General features: G+C 40.8%; 1 protein-coding gene across 6 annotated transcripts in view; it reads left to right on the forward strand.

The window, feature by feature from the left end:
- The window catches only part of EML5 (EMAP like 5), a 125,868-nt gene that overhangs the window by 88,433 nt on the left and 18,098 nt on the right, over nucleotides 1–19,337 (forward strand). For 3 of the 6 annotated variants that reach the window (XM_037031603.1, XM_037031606.1, XM_037031607.1), the window contains exons 26-33: nucleotides 1,601–1,802; nucleotides 2,483–2,609; nucleotides 5,276–5,290; nucleotides 7,430–7,438; nucleotides 9,215–9,293; nucleotides 10,087–10,216; nucleotides 13,990–14,088; nucleotides 18,260–18,280. In XM_037031603.1, coding sequence (XP_036887498.1) covers nucleotides 1,601–1,802; nucleotides 2,483–2,609; nucleotides 5,276–5,290; nucleotides 7,430–7,438; nucleotides 9,215–9,293; nucleotides 10,087–10,216; nucleotides 13,990–14,088; nucleotides 18,260–18,280 — 682 coding nt within the window. The remainder of the gene's footprint in view (nucleotides 1–1,600; nucleotides 1,803–2,482; nucleotides 2,610–5,275; nucleotides 5,291–7,429; nucleotides 7,439–9,214; nucleotides 9,294–10,086; nucleotides 10,217–13,989; nucleotides 14,089–18,259; nucleotides 18,281–19,337) is intronic. The other 3 variants (XM_037031604.1, XM_037031605.1, XM_037031608.1) reach the window with 1 other exon arrangement.

Consider the following 19,337-nt stretch of genomic DNA (forward strand, 5'->3'; position numbering starts at 1 on the left):
GCAACACCTATAAAATTAGATATTGATTTAATGTGATGAATGATGTTATTTTGCTAAAACCAAAGTGTACAGATTCTTTGGAGTTACTGTACTGTATGTCTGTGCTACTGAGTGATCACTCGGTTCTCTAATGCTTTCCTATATTCAAACTACTGGGAAACATCACAAAAGTAAAATTCATGTGTCAAGTCCAGATGCTTTGTTCTTAATTGTCCCCAATTCATATTTATAATTTGGCACTGACATGAGTCAATTTGAAACAGGGCTCTGAAATCATCTATGATACTTAGTTCATGGTGTTCTTAATTGCTCATACCACTATTTTAGACCATCACTAAAGTAAAAACACACATCTAAAAATTCTCATAAACAACTCAAGTGCCCAAGAAAATAGCATATCTGTTTTAGATACACATAAGTGGTAGAACTTTAGGTGATAAGAATGTGTTTCAGTAAAACATTTTATTAGTCAGAAACTTTAGCCCCAGCTTTTAAATGGTATAAATGCCCTAAGAATAGGTTCTGGGGTACTGGGCCCTGATTCCGCCTTCCCCTCGTGGTGGCAACCAGACTCTTTGGGAAACTGCCTTCGTGCGGTGTTTGGTGGACAGATCGTCGTGTTATGTCAGCTAACTCTTCAGAGTCTTCACTCCCAAAGTACCCACTGATTAAGCTAGTCTTACGTTTCGTATATTTAAAACATTTCTTGTATTAACATCCTTGAAGAGATGTCCATCAGAAACCTGCTTATGATACATTACTCTGCAATTTATCTCTGTAATCTGGTAATGCTAGTGTTCTGAATTTAAAAGTTGCCTGTATCTAGAACGTTCATTTTTCTTTTTTTAATTCTAGTTGTTTGTATGTTGTTCAAGTACAGTTGTCTCCATTTTCCATGCACCCCACTTCCCACCCTCAATCCTACCCGCCTTTGGCTTTGTCCATGGGTTCTTTCTGTGTGCTCCTCGAGGGCTCTACACTCTCATGTGCGATGCTTGCAAACAGAAACACTAATGGATTAAGATAAAACGTATTTACATGGGCATATACCAAAATGATTGATGATTTTGCTAATAGGGCCATCCTGAACATATATATATTTATATTCTGATTTATAAATCATTGTTTTTATTTTTAACAATGTGTACATAGCCATTGTTTTTAGTAGCTATATGCTCTTCCACAGATACACGCTATAATTAGCTAGCCTTACTCCTGTGAGCTGTTAAGATATTTAAAGTTCCTCACTGCTGTTAGTAAACACTGTGATAAACAACTTCAGCACACACAGCCTTTTTTCAGCGTGGATCTGTAGAAAGGGGATTGGGAAGTGGAAGATCAGAACATTCTGAAATGGCTCGTGATGCAGAGCACCAGGCTGACTTCCAGAAATGCGTGAAAGTACTAGTGAAATTCTGCCCTCACCAGACTGGGAGTTTTTATTTTTAAATTCTACTGAATTTCAGTGTTTTCTCATTTTTCAGTAGTTGCATTTATAATGATTAATTCCTAATCATGTGTTAAGAAAGGAATTCAAAATCATAACAAAGTTTTCAGGTGATGAAATTCCTCAAAAACACTTTACCTTTTTTATCTTTAGGGAAAATGTGGGAAGTTTAAGAGGTACATGGCTCATAGTGTGCACGTCACCAATGTTCGCTGGACTTACGACGACAGCATGTTGGTTACCTTGGGAGGTGCGGACATGTCTTTAATGGTCTGGACAAACGAAGTAGAGGGCTGTCGGGAGAAAGGGCCTTGGGACAGCGAAGAGTCCGACGCGGAATCTGAAGAAGACGGGGGTGTGTTGTCTTCCAGTATTTTAACATCAGAAAACAATGGTGCCGCTGGTTTAAATGGCACAAGTTAAAACATAGTGACTGTGTGTGAACAATGGTGGTCTCAGTATATTTGGTCTATTTAACACCAGAGTTACTTTCGTGACTCAGGAATAACAGACTGTCACGTATTGATGACTTAGATATTCTTTATCTACAAGTGTAAGATAATCATCCTTAAATAAGTACTATTGACAAATTAATAGTATCTAACCTCATTTTAAAATAATTCCTAATATACCAGTAATACCGGTTCATTATAGAAAAATTGGAAAACACATTTTACATAAATAATAAATATATTACCCATAATTTAACCACTCAGGGGCAACCTCTGTTAACATTTTGAGGTCTATTAATGAGGGTATGTACATTTTATATACCCAACATGTTTTTAACAAAATGGTATCATATTGAACTTATTTTTTGTATTTGCTGTTATCACTTAGTAATACTTTGAAAACATCGTTACATATCATTAAATATTCTTCTACGTCATTGTTACTGGCTGTATCTTGTTTTATAATTTGCCTCTAATATAGTTTAACTTATTTCATATTGTTGCACATCCTTGTATCCAAATTATAAAATCATACTTGGTCTCTTTCATTGTCACTCAGCAAGTGATTTGTATATTTCAATAGGCTACGACAGTGACGTTATGAGGGAGAGTGAGGTCAGTTACACCATCAGAGCCTTTTCAACAAACATTCGTCCGATGTTTGGAACCAAGCCTCATTTGCAACAGAAGGAACCTTCAGTCGATGAGAGGTAACAGTCAAGTTTAAAACTAGATGAAGAAAAAGATACTGTTAAAAATGGAATGTACCGTTTAACTGAATGAGTTTTTGCAAAAACTAACAGTATCACTCTTTCATCACACTATCCACAGCCCCTCTTAGAAAAGATGTTTTTCCTTAAACAGTTTTTGGTGGTGATGCTGGTTTTTGAAGGTCGTTTAGGGAATGATGCCATAATAAAGTCTATACAATTAAAGGAGTCTTATTTGCTAACTTTTATAAACATACGCATTGGGGTTGAGAGAGATAATAAAAATTGACTCCAATATCAGGTGCTTTTTTAGGAAGCATGTGAACAGAGATGCTAAATTTTGAAAAGGCCTGTTGAGCCATGTGCCTTTAATCAAGGATAGAAAATCATTATTTCAAAAAATTGCCAAAAAGGCAGTTTAAGGTATAGCTTGTTTTTAATGGGAATTATTGGTCTTTGTCTAGAATCAGCAAATAAAAAGTAAGGACATGTACAAGATAATTTTCTGAGAGGTAACTAAAGTAACTGAGCTGGGGGCAGGTCAAGTGAGAAACTGTGAACCCGCTGCTGTAAAAATCACTCGGAAAGATAGAAGCCAACGAAGGGGCGTGTGGATCCGTGAATGGCATGGGTTTCAGAAGCAGAGGTTTTAAGGCATGGTGAGGGGCAAGTTCATGGGGAGCAGCAGTGAGGAGCAAGGAATCGGGGGTGGAAACGACAGTGACCTGTTGTGTAGAAAGCTATGACAAGGAAAACTGGATTGTGAGAAGTTCGTAAGAATGTTTGAGGGGAAAGTTAAAGAAAGGGCGTGTCTCCACAGTGAACAGAATTGGTGGGCGATTCGGGTGACTGTGCGGTGGGTGAGGGTGGTAGACTGGTGCTGAAGGGCTCGGGGGCTCGGCCAGTGCAAACGACAGCGCGAGGAAGCGTCGCAGAGGGCCTAGGGCTACACCGACAGTCTGATACTTGGGAGAGGATGGAGGCTTTGGAGGGGTGAGAGGCGTGGCGGTGATGGAGAAGAGGGGGCTAGCTGTTCACCCCAGAGTTCCCAGGCAGGTTCTGGGTGGAGGTTGGGGTGGAGGGTGAGGTGGAGACTGCCTCACGGCGTGTTTCAGGTGCCCCGTGGGTTGAGTGTACTTCAAATGCGGCAACGGGAGTCACTTCACGGGTGATAATCTGTGTTGTCATCACATATGAAGAGGCACGGTATGAAGCTAGAGATATGTTTCAGGAAAGCTGACCAAACCGTTATCTGAGTATGTGCATTGGACCCAAGGCTGGAGTGACTCGGGAGAGGGCAGAGTCGTACCGTGCACGAGGCCTGGGTTTGCATTCAAACAGATGGGTTGAAATACTCATTTTCTCCTCTACCAGAGTGTGCTCTAGGAACGCTGTGCATCCTCGTTGAGCCGCAGTGTCCTCGGGGGTAAAATGATCATGATAGCTCTAGCTTATGGGGTATTTCAAGGTTTAAATGACATAATGTATATAAAGAGTTTAGATAGTGGGTTTTTACCAATGGCATCTCTCCCATGGAATGAACTACAGGGTAACCTGAGGAGTGCTCTGGTTAAAACCGAAACACTTTCTGGAATTACATATTCAAAGTAATGAACACTGCACATATTTATTAAAGTAATAGATTTAAATATGCAGTGTTCCTAATCAGAATATCTGCAATACTGTGCTTGGTATTACTTAAAGAAAATTACTTCTCCCAGGTTGTGGAAACTGAAAAGTGTCTCATAAAGGAGAAGGAACTTGCTGTTCCTATAGTCTTTTTCATTTATTATATTGATTTTTAAAGAAAAATATTATCATTTACCACATAAATTTGGTGTGTCAGTGGGACCTCATTTTAACCTGTAGGCCATCTTTCATGGCAAAACACGCACATTTTCTTCCCCATTACTGAAGTGACCCAGTTCTGACAGATGAAAACAACTTGCTGCTTGTGACGAATGACTGACAGTGCCGTGGTTGTGATCTGTGCAGTGGCTTGCATTTTCCACACTAACCTCTTAGAATTCCTTTTGAAATTACCTTGTATGTTGTTCTTAAATTATAATACGGCCTACTGAATTATTCTAAGAACGTTGAGGCAGCAGCCAGTACTGTTGTTCCTGGTTGGGAGTCTTCCTTTTCATGAAGTGAAAGAATCAAAGGAAATAAAAATAAACAGATCCATCTTTTTACCAGTTTTGAATATGTTTGTAAGGAGAGGAAATGTTCCGTATAATTGCTTTCATATCTTAAATAAAAATATATTATTGCCACTTAAATATGAAATGAAATACTTTCTAAACAGTTAAATATTTATCAAATATCCACTTAAAAGGAAAATTTTTCTGATAACAATTTGATTACTAGTCTAGTTGGTTGATCGTTTTGTCAGGTATTTTTTCCTAAATGACTTTAATAATTTTGTTATTCTTTTTCTATAAATATTTGTGAAGTAGGTCTTACATATTTAGTTTATTGTCAATAAAATTTTTAACATTTTTGAGTAAAAATATTAAAAACAATGAGACATAAAATTTGGTACTTTCTTATTTCTTTAAAAGTTGTCATATTAGTTTTATTTTGTTTATTAAACTGGTACACTTTCTTCATCATTAGTTTTCATATATGTTTCTTGCATTTTTTCCCTTCTGCTCCTTTTGAAGGCAGGGGGTAGTAAGGTAAGTAAAGAGAAAATACTTTACTCAAAAACTGACTTTTTGTCTTTAGAGTATTTTAAAGTATATCTTTTCCCTACACAACGTTGAACCACATTTGTCATAACAGGATCAGGCAACGAAGCAGGTAGGACAGACCCTACGACAGAGCTTCATTTTATTGATGCGGCCTGAGAGTGTTGTCATCAGGGTCTTTCTTACGGTCATTGGTGTAGAAATGACTTTCCGTAAACTCCTGTACTCAAAATAGTTTCAGTTTTTCCCTGAGTTTCAGAGACTCATAAAAACTACCAGTTCACCACATATTCTTATCCATGGAAGAACTTTCAGCTTATAAGCCAGTATCACTTCATGCATGTTTAATGTCTTTATTAATTATAAAACGTTAACATAGGGCAATGACTGTATTTGTATGTTCAGTACAAATACATGTGCGAGAAAGGACTCTGGGGCACTTCTGTAGCTGCTTTTAGTGAGAGCAAAATGTCTTCAGTTTCTGAAAGAGAACAGTGTGGACAAGGCTTGTTTAGAAGTTTTTTAAAAGGTACTATCAGAGCTCTGGCTGCTGTAGCTCAGTGGATTGATCACAGGCCTGCGAACCAGAGGTTCTCGGTTCGATTCCCAGTCAGGGCACATGCCTGGGTTGCAGGCCAGTTCCCTGCAGGCCAACTCCCAGCAGGGGACACATGAAAGGCAACCATACATTGATGTTTCTCTCCCTCTCTCCTTCCCCTCTAAAGATAAATAAATAAAGAATGCTTTAAAAAAATAAAAGGTACCATCAGGAAAATGCTGGAAGATAAAGATGAAAAAATCAGGGCCGAAACCAGATTGTACAGAAATTCAAATACTAGGCACACCTTCATTTGAAGTCAGCAGCAATTACCGTTTTTTTTTTGTTTTTTGTTTTGCAGGGAGTGATGTGTGTGAAGATGAATCTAGTGTGAGATACAATTTCTAAAAAGGCCCCCATGCTTCTGTTAACACCAGTTTAACAAATAAAATGTCCAGGTGTAGCCTCAGATCTGGTGTAGTCATTTAGGACTGGTCTCGGCATTTTAAAGGGATGCGCACTGTTTACTGTGGTCCAGAAGGAAGCACAGGATGGAGGAGAGTTGGAAGGCCACTTCACACACAGAGTAGTTCATTGTGGTAGGAATCACTTGTTTAAAAATAAAAACTAAGTGGAGAGATTATTGCTGCCTTGGACATGAGCAGCTCATGCCCTCCCTGTCACCAGCAGTGTCCATGCAGAGTTTAGATGACCGCTTGTCACCGGTGCTCTGCAGGGATGGTCTAGACAGGCAAAGAGGGCCCCTGGTTTCGTGGGGAGGATGGACAAGATGACTTGTGTGGTCCCTTCCAATTCTGTTTGGTCATGTTGTTGAGGGCACTTTTTTAAAAGTTACCTCCTTTGCGATCAAAATCCCAAATCCCACACGGGTCCTGAATGAGTCACTCTGCCTGCTCAGTGGGACAGAACTCCGGGGTCACACTAAGGGGAGCTGGGACTGCAAACAGTTTCTTTAATGGCAGCTCCCGTGTTACCAGCCTTTTAAGTTAGATGTTAATGTTTTATTGCCCTTTCTTTTTTTTTTAAGATTTTATTTATTTATCTATAGAGGGGAAGGGAAGGAGAGAAGGAGAGAAACATCAATGTATGGTTGCCTCTCGTGAGTCCCCTGCTGGGAACTGGCCTGCAACCCAGGCATGTGCCCTGACTGGGAATTGAACTGCGATCGTGTGGTTCGCAGGCCCACACTCAACCCACTGAGCTACACCAGCCAGGGCTTATTGCCCTTTCTTAAAAAGACAAAGATAAGCTCTAATATGTTGTTTGAAATTCTGATTGCCCAGTAAGAAAAACTAAAATGTCAAGTTTTAATGTTTATAACACAGAACATGTTGAATTCTCATTCATTTTTCTTTTTCACATTCTTTCTTCTTTCCCTGCCATTAATGGAGTGACTTCATTAAGCCTTTTCTTGTATTCAGTAATAGATAAAAACAGTAGGTCTTTAATATATACAGTGAAGTTTATCTGCATTAAATTTATAAAAATATTTTATTATAGGATTTTGTAAGTGTTTTAAATTCAATCTGTGTTCTGATCTTTTCCCTTTTTTATCTGCTGCTAAAAAGAGGTTCCAGGTAATCCTCTGTCTTTGCTGTTCTTTGAAGCCTAATTTTGTATTTTTTATCTTCTTTTTATGCCCCATTAATGAGCTATGTCACTTGGTATTCTTTACCTCCAATTAGTTTTTCACATTTTTCTCCTTTGAAATGAGTATTTCTGAAATGAATAGTATCTTAGTTATTGGATTCACACACCTAAGTAACTGCTTCTCTAATACTCTCCATTTAACCTGTATAATTTTACAAGCTGTATATATTTAAGCAATAATACACCTTATATGAATTACATTTACAGAAATTAAAATATGCTTAATTTACACAGGATTGTGTAGATGAAAATTACCTGTTTCATAAAAGCTGTTGAATGACAGCATCGACTAAAGTTCAACAAAGTGACTTGGAAGCAAAGCCCAGGCTGCTTACCCGCCTCTAAAATGATCTTAGCGGAAATATTGGCAGTCAGATATCACACATTTCAGTGAGATATTTAATTACATGCATTTTTAAAAGTATACAAAAAAGATTTGAAACCAAAAAATTTATGGTAATTTGAAAAATTCTCTATATAGTCTTGTAAGGGCATTTAATGTTTGTGCCACCAACCAGTTGTGCTTGCGCACACACACACACACACACACTGCTCCACATGAAAGGCACGCTTTCTTCGTATTGCGTGTTCAAGGTATCACACCTCATTTACTTTTCATGGATAAATAATGTGAAAATCGTTTGAAAATAGAAATGTATTGTTATGCCTTTATTTTTATGGGCTTATTCATAAATGTTGGCATTTTCACAGGAAAGTTAATGTGTATCATTTCCTGATTTAGTTTTTAAAAATTGAACATTAGCGTAAAGTTTGGAGGGGGGAAATTGATAAATGATTGATTCAGATTCAGTGTTAAGGTTATTAAACATTTGAATAATGGTTATATAAGTTAGAACTAAATGGTCTGGAGTTAAAAAATTTTTTAAAGTTGTTAGGTAAGAGCCTCCACATTTAAATGATTCAAAAGTGGGAACTCGATATACCTATCGGAACATGACGCTGAACTAGTATAGTAGCAAGGACAGAGAAGGAGGACCTGGATTTCTGAGAACTGCCGTGGAGGGAAAGCCGGTCGGTGTTTAGGGAGTGGTGAGGATGGGGGAAGTGGAGAAGCTGGAGGCAGTCCGTGCAGTAGCCAGCTGTTCCAAAGCCTAGGGTGCTTCGTGACCAAAGGTGTCTTGCCTGACTGATGGTGATGCCGTAACCGTGTTAGGGACTCACGGAAGAAGAGGAGGTAAAAGGCACAGAGTTGCAGGGAGAGTACAGATTGAACTCAGACGGGACTTTTGTCGCCAACAGTATAGGGAGTTCTAGAAATTTTCAAATTTCAGTTCGAGAAGAATCTGTTGAGAACCCGCCATGTGTCAAGTACTGTGATATAGATACTTTAGAGCAGTAATCCAGGCTTTGTTGATAATGCACCCCATCAGGAAGGGTGAGTATGTGAGACTAACATTTGTATGTTTTTTATGAGCAGTCTGCTCTTGTACTAGTATAGTATTTACATTAGGAAACGTACACCAAAGAGATCAAAAGTAAAATGAATAAGAGCTCTGATATTTTCTTTCTACCTTCATGTTTTAGAAGATACCCAGATACAGAGGGCACAGTGTAGTGAGCAACACAGATTGGGTGGACTTTTATGAAGGTGTGTTAGACACTTCTCTCCGGATGGTGGGTGAGGGAGGCCCCGTGAGGTGCCCGCGGGGGGTGCCTGCCTCATTCCTGCTTCCCTGTTCCAGGCCCCCGGTCAGCAGGGCGCCGCCGCAGCCAGAGAAACTCCAGACAAACAATGTTGGCAAGAAAAAGAGGCCCATCGAGGTGAGAAAAACCCATTCTCCAGTGTTCACTTGACTTGAAAATGTATCCTGAGTTCATTCTGTTTTCTTTTTGTAAATGCCCAAATCTTGTCATTATTTTAATGAAAATAAACATTGAATGATAATCCTTTTTGTTTCGTTGTAAAAATTGATTGCTTAACTGTCACGTCTGAGGTTTAGATTCACACCCTGTGCTTCTCCCAGGCACGTCGTCATCCCAGTATCAGCAGCAGCAAGCAGACTGGTAAATCAGGTCAAAAACAAGGCACTAAAGCTGTGGGAGGGTGACTGTGGCACTCCCTACCCCACTCAGCCTCACAAGGTCAAGGGCAGTGGTGGACACTTCAGCATGAGACCTCAGAGAAGGTGTACTTCATTCTGTGCACCCATATCAGTGTACCGTCTGGATCCTTAAAAGTACAAACTTGGCCGTAATTCATACTGAGTTCTGTATGCTGATATTTTGACTAATTCACACAAATCAGAATATTCTCCTTTTGGACAGAAATACCTCAGTGTTTATTTAACACATGAAAACTTAAGTGAAATTCTTGGAATCGGTTGACCTTGCAGTTCCCTTTTTGTTTTTATAACTTTATGTAGAAAAGTAGAGAATGTATGTGTCCAAAACAGGTTACATAAAGAAGTATGTCTAGCTTAATCCTGTGTTTGCAGTTTGTAAAACATCCAGAATGCATCCTCTCTTTGGTCGGAAGACACCAGTGCTGTATACAATAAAAAACAGTGAATATTTGGACATGAGGCATTGTATAATGGTTTTTTCATCATTCTAGGACCTCGTGTTGGAGCTTGTTTTTGGCTATCGAGGCAGAGACTGTAGAAATAATGTTCACTATTTAAATGATGGTGATGATATAATTTATCATACTGCATCCATTGGAATTCTGCACAATGTTGCTACAGGTAGGAAGCCCTGATTCTTCATCCCTACTTTTTTTAAATTGAGGATTTTTAATTTAGTATCTTAAAATTCTTTACAGTTATGAGTATAAATAATTAAAGTACATAAGCCCAGAATATAACTATTTCATACTGTAGAATTGTCTATTAATATTTCAGGTAACCAAATTTACAGTCTTTATAGAGTATAACAGCAGAAAAGGATTTCATGCTGCAAAGTGCTTAGGTCTCTATTAGACATGAAGGTTTACCATGTGTAGAAACCTTGATTTATAGTGAAACCATTTGTGACTTCATTCTGTTTCCCCGATACCCTGACATGAAGTCGGAGAGTTTGGCTGGGCGTCTGTGTGAGTGACTGAGTAGCAAGCTGAGGGAGTGGGTTGCTGTGGGGCCGCGAGGCAGAGGGTGGTGCTCTTACTGAGGCTTTGGGAAGCCACTGGAGTTAGCTCAGAACATGGCTTGCCTGTGGCTCTGCGGATGGCCCTTCATTTGATTCAGGAAGGTAGGAAAATACTTCTTGATGTTTATGCAACTTTTTGGATTTTTGAAATGCAAGTAACGTTCCCTTAGCATCATTTGATGACCAGTGATGTAATAATACTACCGGTGACATTCAGTATTTAATTTTGAATTTGGTTTTATTACCGAAAATTGTAAACTTCATGAAGTCTGAAAGTTGGAAGTAAAAATAGAGATTATCGCCCTGGCTGGTGTAGCTCAGTGGATTGAATGCAGGCTGTGAACCACACAATCGTGGTTCAGTTCCCAGTCAGGGCACATGCCTGGGTTGCAGGCCAGTTCTCAGTGGAGGACACATGAGAGGCAACCATACATTGATATTTCTCTCCTTCTCTCCTTCCTTTCCCCTCTAAAGATAAATAAATAAATGTTTAAAAAAGACTTTCTAAAAAAAATTTTAAAAAAAGAGATTATCGCCCTGGCTGGTGTAGCTCAGTGGATTGAGTGCAGGCTGTGAACCAAAGGATCACTGGTTCGATTCCCAGTCAGGGCACGTGCCTGGGTTGCGGGCCAGGTGCCCAGTGGGAATCACATGAGGGGCAACCACACATTGATGTTTCTCTCCCTTTCTCCTGTCCTTTCCCTCTCTCTAAAAATAAGTAAATAAAATCTTTTTTAAAAATAGAGGTTATCTAGTTCGAACATTTCTGACTTTTTCTTCTGGTAACTTCACTCTGAATAGATAGAGAGTTCCCTGCTCCTGGTTGGTATTAATCATTAATGTATTTTCTGGTTTTCTAAGGTAAAGGACTCACCCAGATAACACAGAAATCGGTGCCAATTTTTTACTTAGTAATTTGCGTCACTTAAAAAATACCACATAGAAGGGAAATCCTCTTTAAGTGCAGTTTCATGTATCCTTCCAAGAGAGTGGAGAAGAGTAAGAAAAGGCAAGCTAGAAAGGGAGGGATGTGTAATACACGTTCATGCGTACAGGGGCACGCACTGCCCAGTGGTGGGGATGCATTAAGAAGTGCTTCAGTAGGGGATTCCGTCACTGTGCAAACACCATGCAGCGTACCACACATCCAGGTGGGACGGTCTGTTACACGCCCAGGCTGTGTGGTGGATAGCCTGTCGCCCCCTGGCTGCACACCTGTATGGCATGTTACTGTCCTGAATACTGTAAGCAGTTACAACACAGTGCTAAGTATCCATGTATCTAAACACATTAAACATAGAAAAGGTGCAGTAAAAAAGTGCATTTTAAAATAAAAGATTTTAAAATGATGCACCTTTACAGGGCACTCACCACGAATGGAGCCCGTGGGACTGGAAGTTGCTCTGGGTGAGTCAGCGTGTGGGTGGTGAGTGTGAAGGCGCAGGACATCCTTGCAGATTACTGTACACTTTAGAGACACCGTACACTTAGGCTGCACAAGAGAAAAATGATGCAGTCAAGAAACAGTGAACGTGAGTTTGATGAGGCTGCTGCCATTGTGACATGGTGCACCATTTTACAGCAAAGTTACTTGAAGTAGAAAATACACTCTAGCCCTGGCTGGTGTAGCTCAGTGGATTGAGCGACGGCCTGCAAACCAAACAACCATAGTTCAGTTACCAGTCAGGGCACAGGCCTGGGTTACAGGCCAGTTCCCAGCAGGGGATGCATGAGAGGCAACCATACATCGATATTTCTCTCCCTCTCCTTCTCTTCCCTTCTCTAAAAATGAATAAATAAAATCTTTTTAAAAAAGGAATTATTCTCTAAAAATACACTCTAAAATGACAGTAATAAGTATAGTATGTATTTGAACCAGTAACACAGTCATTTATTACTATTAGCAGCCTATTATGCACCCTGTGTGACGGTGTGTGCAATACTTTTATATGACTCGCAGTGTGGTAGCTTTGTTACACCAGCATCAGCACACGTGTGTGCGATGCCTTGCACTGTGTTACAGTGTCACTTGGCGACAGGAATTTTTAAGTTTATTAGAGTCTGGAATCACTGTCTTTTGTTGTTATTGTTGATTTCAAGAGAAAGAAAATGAGGAAGGGAGAGAGAGAGAGAGAGAGACATCTGGTCTGTTGCTCTCTACTCATTCATGCACTCATTTATTGATTCTTATACGTGCCCTGACCGGGGATTGAACCCATAATCTTGGCATATGGGGATGACGCTCCGACCAACTGAGCCACCCTTCCAGGGCTGGAACCACTCACTGTCTTATTTGCAGTCTATCATTGACCCAAATGTTAATCCAAAATTTGACTGCCCTTTATTTTTTATTGTTTTAATTTTTTAAATTGTAATTTGTCACCTTTCTAATGATGGGTGTAGAAAGGCAGGGCAGAGGGGAGACTAGACACTTATTTGTCCTCTCACCAATTTGGAGACACATTGCTACATTCACAGTCTAGGAAGTGTTGGTCTATTAGATGTATTAATTTAGCTGATTTAACTGAACTCTCGGCCCTGGAAAATATAAAGCAGTTTCACTTTGAGAAATATTAAAGTAGTGTTAGATCTGTTAAATCGTTGGGGGTTATTTTTTGGTTTGGTCTTTTGCTTTTTGGTGGCCCTTTGCATTTTGGTGGCCCTGTGTAATTTGGAGCAGGCCTTCCCTCTCGACCTCGTCTCCCGCCTGTCCGTTGCACTTGCACGAGCCTTCCTGCATTGCCCCCTGCAAGGTCAGTCTGCCAAGGGCTTGTCACCGTAACTGTACTGGCTGAACCACATGCCTGCTTGGATCAGAACTCTTCAGTACCTCCCCACTGACGACAGAATAACTGTGCAACTTAGCAGGATGGCATTTAAATCCTCTGTAACCCTAGTTTCAGTTTGCCTTTCAACCACATTTCTCACGTTTCTTCCTTATGACCCTGCACTGCAGACCAGCGAACCCGTTGTGTGCATACCCAGTACTTCCCTGCCTTTGTCCCTTCCCTTGCACTGTTCTTCTACCTGGAATGTCCCTCCCCACCCACCTTCATCTTCATCCAGGAATGTCATGTGCCCGGATAAGAGGACTCTTTCCTGCTGTGAATTCCCACGGCATTTTGATCTTTAACTCTCTGTGGCACTTGCTCCCTTCAGTCTTGTATTACTTTAGTTTACGCCTGTCAGGGCTCCATCCTATTAAATACACACTTCTGAGTCATTTTCCCATCCTTACCATGATGTACATGTATTAATGCTCAACAATATCTGTTTAAGTAGGCAAGTTCAACAAAGCAGTTCATTGCTGTGGTTAAGTGCATTAGGCTGTTATAAAGTTTTCACACTTAATTCTCAAATTCTTTTTTCATAGGAGCTCAGAGTTTTTATCAGGAACATAATGATGATATTCTGTGCCTCACTGTAAATCAGCACCCCAAATTTGTCAACATAGTGGCAACTGGCCAAGTAGGTATGTTTGTATATTTTAAAAGAAACAATTTTAAGTAATTGTAATGTTCACATTAATTCAGTATCCTAGGGAAAAAGTAAAATATATTTGTGCTGTTCAAAATGTGTTTGCACATAAAGCACACTCCCAGTTTTACTGCCTTTACTTCCAGGTATCTTTCTCTCACTTCGGTCATCTGAGTTGATGCACACAGCTCAGAATTAAGAGTAAGCTGTTTTATGGTGGTTGAAATAGTTGGATTTAGTCCTTTAGCAGATGTTTCTGATCAGCAAAAAGGTTTGATTTAATAGCATGTAAAGCAGAAAGGAAGAATTTGAGGAGGACCAGGTAAGAAAGGGGGGACAAGAAATAACTGGGTGCGGGGCCAGAACCTCTGCATCAGCGGGGGCTGAGCTGGAAAGGAGAGAGGAGCCGAGTCTGGTCGGTGCTCCTGAGTCCTCACGACCTTTCTCCTTTCTTAGAGTTTGTCTAATTTACCAGCTGGTGTGAAATCCTCACCCATACTGCTGTCTCGAACTCTGTAGAACTAGGAACTCCAGCAAAGGCTGTAACTCTACCAGGAAAAGGGAGTCTGGCAGGTCTCCTTAGGGCATGTCTACCAGTCAGCGGTCACTACGCCTGCTCATGGCAGGTCTGGTCAGTCAGACCCTCCCACCTCTGGCGCAGTGTGTAGAAGCGATTGAGACTGTGGGCTTTGTCAGCACTAATTTGGATCGGCTGGACACGCACTTTCTGGGCTGTTTAGTTCTGTAGTTGTGCTACAAAGACCCTTGTGTTCTTTTTTTGTAGTTTTCTACTGTTCAGAACAAAGTGGACTGACAATTCACCTGTTAAATACAAAATATTCTAATCTTTGAATATAAAATACATAGGTCTACTCCCCTTTTCTGCCAGGTTTTTTGAAGTTGAACTGTGTTTTTACTCTGCCTGGCAGTGAGAGACCCTGTCACTACCATGTCGTCACTAGAGCACCCAGCTCAGTGCCTCTTGGCATATACTTAGGTCGCTGTTGCTGGTGGGGCTGGTCTAGGTTCCAGGGGTACAAGCAGCTTACAGAAAACCCCTCTTTTAATGGAATTTACATTCTGTGAGTACAATTGTAGAAGGTATGATTCTTTCATTTTCCAACTCTGTTCCTTTTCCTTTTCTTTCCCTCTGTTAAGCAACTTTAATATATTTGTGCTCTAGTTTTCTCTTTTAAGAAATGTCACAAATTCATCTTTCATGAAATTTGACTTCTTTTTTAAAAAAATTGAGCTGTAATCGACACGTAACACTATATTAGTTTTAGGCATACACCATAATAACTCAATATTTGTACTCTTCTCCTTTATTTTGAAAGGCGACACCATAGGGAATGTGGAATGACTCCCCATCTCTCCTTCCCAGCCAGAGTCCAGGCAGAGCAGAGGGAGCCCCGGGCCTTGCCCACCGACTCTCCCACAAAACAGATAACAAAAATTCCTCACTGATGCCTTGTTAAATATAACATAGGTTCAGGAGAAGACCAAAGAGTGAGGGACTTTTTTAATTCTAAACATAGAGAGAATTGAATCCGTAGTTACTTTGCCTGCCAAGCTTGTTTACCCACAAAGCACAGAACAATGCCAAACTTGTTTATGGTTCTCTTTGTTAAAAATCACAGATATCATAGATCTGTCAACTTCTGGTCAGGATGGCAGCATAGATACATGGCTCACCTCCTCACACAACCGCATCAAAATTACAACTAAATTCTAAAACAACCATCACTCAGAACCATCAGAAATCGAGTTGAATGGAAGTCTGACAACTATGGAATTAAAGAAACCACATCCATCCAGACTGGTAGGAGGGTCACAAACACGGAACAGGCTAGTCCCTCACCCACATGTGGTACATAGAAATTTGGGAGGGATGCCTCAGGCTCGGGGAGTCCCAGCCCCACACCAGGACCCCCAGTCCAGGGTTCTAATGCCAGAAAGATGAGTGCCCACAACTTCTGGCTGCAAAAACCAGGGGGGATTGAGTTAGTAGAAGAAACTCATGGAGTCCCAAGCAGTTCCCCTTAAAGAACCTATAGAGGGACTTACTAGGCTCTCCCTCTGAGCTCCAGCATCGGGTAGCAGCTTGAAAGGCACCAGTGGCACACAGGGAGGAACTGAGGTGTCTGGCATCAAGGCCAGAGCTGGGGGACAGCCTTCTCCCAAACAGAAAGGGGGGCAGAGGCCATTGTCCTTTTTCTAAACCCTCCTCCCACAGAACCACAGAACTGGCAAATGGATGCCTTAAGACTCCATCAACCTGACTACCACTGTTTGCTCCCTGGGTCCTGGGGACCCCCTGAGGCTCCATCCCATCCAACTTATAGCTGTTAACAGTGGGTTTTCCATACGAATGGCTAGCCTTGGCTCATGCTTCACAACTTCCTAAATCCTCTCAAAGAAGCAACAGCTGGTCTCAGTGAGCCCCAGGCAGGGCACTAGCAGCAACCAGCCTAGATTCACAGCTTGGCTTTGCCTGGGAATCTCCAAGCCCAGCACAAGTAGCAGCCATCTCAGATAGCTTTATAGCTCATGCAGGGTGGCCCGAGGCAAACACAGGTGGGGACTGACCTTGGCCTGCACCACCCGGGAAACCCTGGGACTGGCACACCCAGCAGACAGCTGCTGACCTTGTCCTTGGGGCAGCACCACCCTGTCCCCCGCACAGCTAATTCTCCACATGAGCTTTCAGGGCTCGTATGGGATGGGGTAAGGCTGGGAGTGAGAAGAGAAAGGGCTAGGCTATGGCTGCCTTGTGCCACCTAAATTGGAACCAGGCCTTCAAAGTTTTTTGGGGGGGCACTAGTCAAGATAAGATAAAATATTTTAATTTATCTTGACCGATAACTTGAAAATACTTAGGCCTGTAACGTTTAGGTCTTTATTTGCACTCTCGTCCCGGGTCCTGCGGACACTAAGGGACAAACCCGACTTCCAAACAGAGCACCTGAGTCTTCGAACCATCCTGCACATGGCATGGTCCGAAGTCCTGTCACCATCCTAGTGTTAGAGGAGTGTGTCCAGAACTCGGAGTGGTATTTCCCGGGTAGTGCGCTCCGCAGAGTTGGCTGCCCTCTTCTCTCGTGTTCCACGGCAGGGCAGTGCAGGCCTACGCTGTCGGTATGTCCTCAAGTCCTCGTGTGATGGGGGTGCGAGGCTCCACCGAAGCACCCATCTGTCTTGAGAGGGTTTCTACAGTTCTGCTCCTTTCTTTCTTGCTGAAAACCCGTGCTTCTAAATTTTGCTTAATAAATGTCTCTACTGCAAGTATAAGGAGCATAGGCTTTCATGTTTTCTTCCCTGGCAATCTTTTACTCGTACAAAAAATTTTGAGCTTGAAAAAATTAAGAAATACGTTACTGTATTTTACCATGTATAATGCGCACCTTTTTTGCCCACATTTTTTAGGGAAAAATAAGGATGCACATTATACATGGGTAGTACCTGAAATACCTTGTCTCTGTTCTTATGTTTTGTAAGTATTTGTTACATAAAATTTCTTGTACCATAATATGTTCAAAAATAAATGCTAAAATTCCTTTATAATATGAAAAACCAAGTATCTAAATATAAATAATTAAAAAATTGAATTAGAAAATTAAAATGAAAGATTTTTTTCCTGGAAATTTGGGCCCCAAACATGTGTGTATATTATACATGGCACAATATGGTAGTTTATGGCCTGAATTGAGAACTGCTTCTTTCCTGAGTTACGTGGTGACGTTTGCTGTTGTTTCTCCGAAGGTTTAGATGTCACTTTCCCTTCAAGTACAGGTGCATCGCAACCTGAAAGGGTCTGTTAACAGTCCATTTGTAAGCCAAAATGAGGACTGGATCAATTTAAATCATATCTTTGTCATTATTTTAAAGTCATTACAATTTTATGTAACTCAATACAAAGAAAGTAAAGTATTGATCCAAGGTTTGAAACATTGTATATATAGAATGGTAATCTGTATAATGCATAATTTAAATTATTGGCTTCTCCTACAATTTACTCAATTTCACATAAAATTAACTTGGTGTATGATATTTTATTATCTATTTTTAAATTATCACTATTTTATGGTAGCTGAGTTGTTACTGATTTTATTCTTAGTGTTTATGTTCTTCTTGGGTAATTATGTCTCTGGTCCTTCCCATTTTAGGTGATGCAGCGGACATGTCAGGTAAGGAAAGTTGGTCAGTTTTTGCCTTTAGCGATATTGTTCCGTAATGATGGTTGGATTTTATAGTGAGATACTGGAAGCTATTTTGGATTTTTAAAAAAGGAAGGATACATCACCTTAACGTCATGATACCGAGCCCAGTCCCCAACAGTAACAGTATTTAAGTGCGCGCGCGCACACGTGTGTGTGTGTGTGTATGTATTCCTGACCTCTCTGGTGTGCCCAGCACTGCCGCCAGCACTGTACACGTGTTACGTGTGTGGTCGTCCCAAGAATTCTTCACGGTGAGCGTGAACTTGCCAGTGTCATCTACCTGGTGAGAGTGGAGGTGGGGCTAAAACTTAAATATTCCTCAATAAACTTGACTGCCTGAAAACAAAATTTTAAAAATTTTATTTATTGTGCCAACTTTGCCATATTAGGTCAACAGATCATTTAAAGATACAGAAGAACTTTTTATTCGTGATTTTGACCATGGCCTTGTGAATTTGAAAAGCTATTAGTTGAACAGTGTGTACTCAGTTTACTGATACAGTAAGAAGTAGTGGTCTGATCAGAAAACATTCCCAGTAATTTGTTCCCTTGCCCTCTTCTCCTCTAGCAGAAAGCCTGGTTTTGTGATTCGACTGTTCAGTTACAAATCCATTCAGGACAACTGGCGAGAGCCTTGCTCTCCTGGTCACACACTAGATAGAGCAGGCACCGGCGGTCACACACTAGAGCAGGCACGGACTTCAGCCCAGACTTTCGATTGTAGTTGGCCCTCTGTAGCCATGGTCTCCACCAATGGCAGATCAAAAATACTCAGAAAAAAGAGCCCAGAAAAAACTCAAAAAGCAGAATTTGAATTTACCACATACTGAGCACTATGCTGAATTCATGCAAAGGAAACCGTGTACGCAGACACTGCTGTAGCCTGTATGTAAATGTAAGTTATATGCAATACTGTGCCATTTTGCACGGGGGACTAGAACGTCCCAGGTTTGGGTATAATCCCCCAGTGAAACCGAATGACAACTGTATAGAAGAAAATTAAATATACTTAATAAACATAACT

This window comes from Sturnira hondurensis, unplaced genomic scaffold (assembly GCF_014824575.4).
Source record: "Sturnira hondurensis isolate 20B ecotype Veracruz unplaced genomic scaffold, ASM1482457v3 Scaffold0021143, whole genome shotgun sequence".
Lineage (NCBI taxonomy): Eukaryota > Metazoa > Chordata > Mammalia > Chiroptera > Phyllostomidae > Sturnira > Sturnira hondurensis.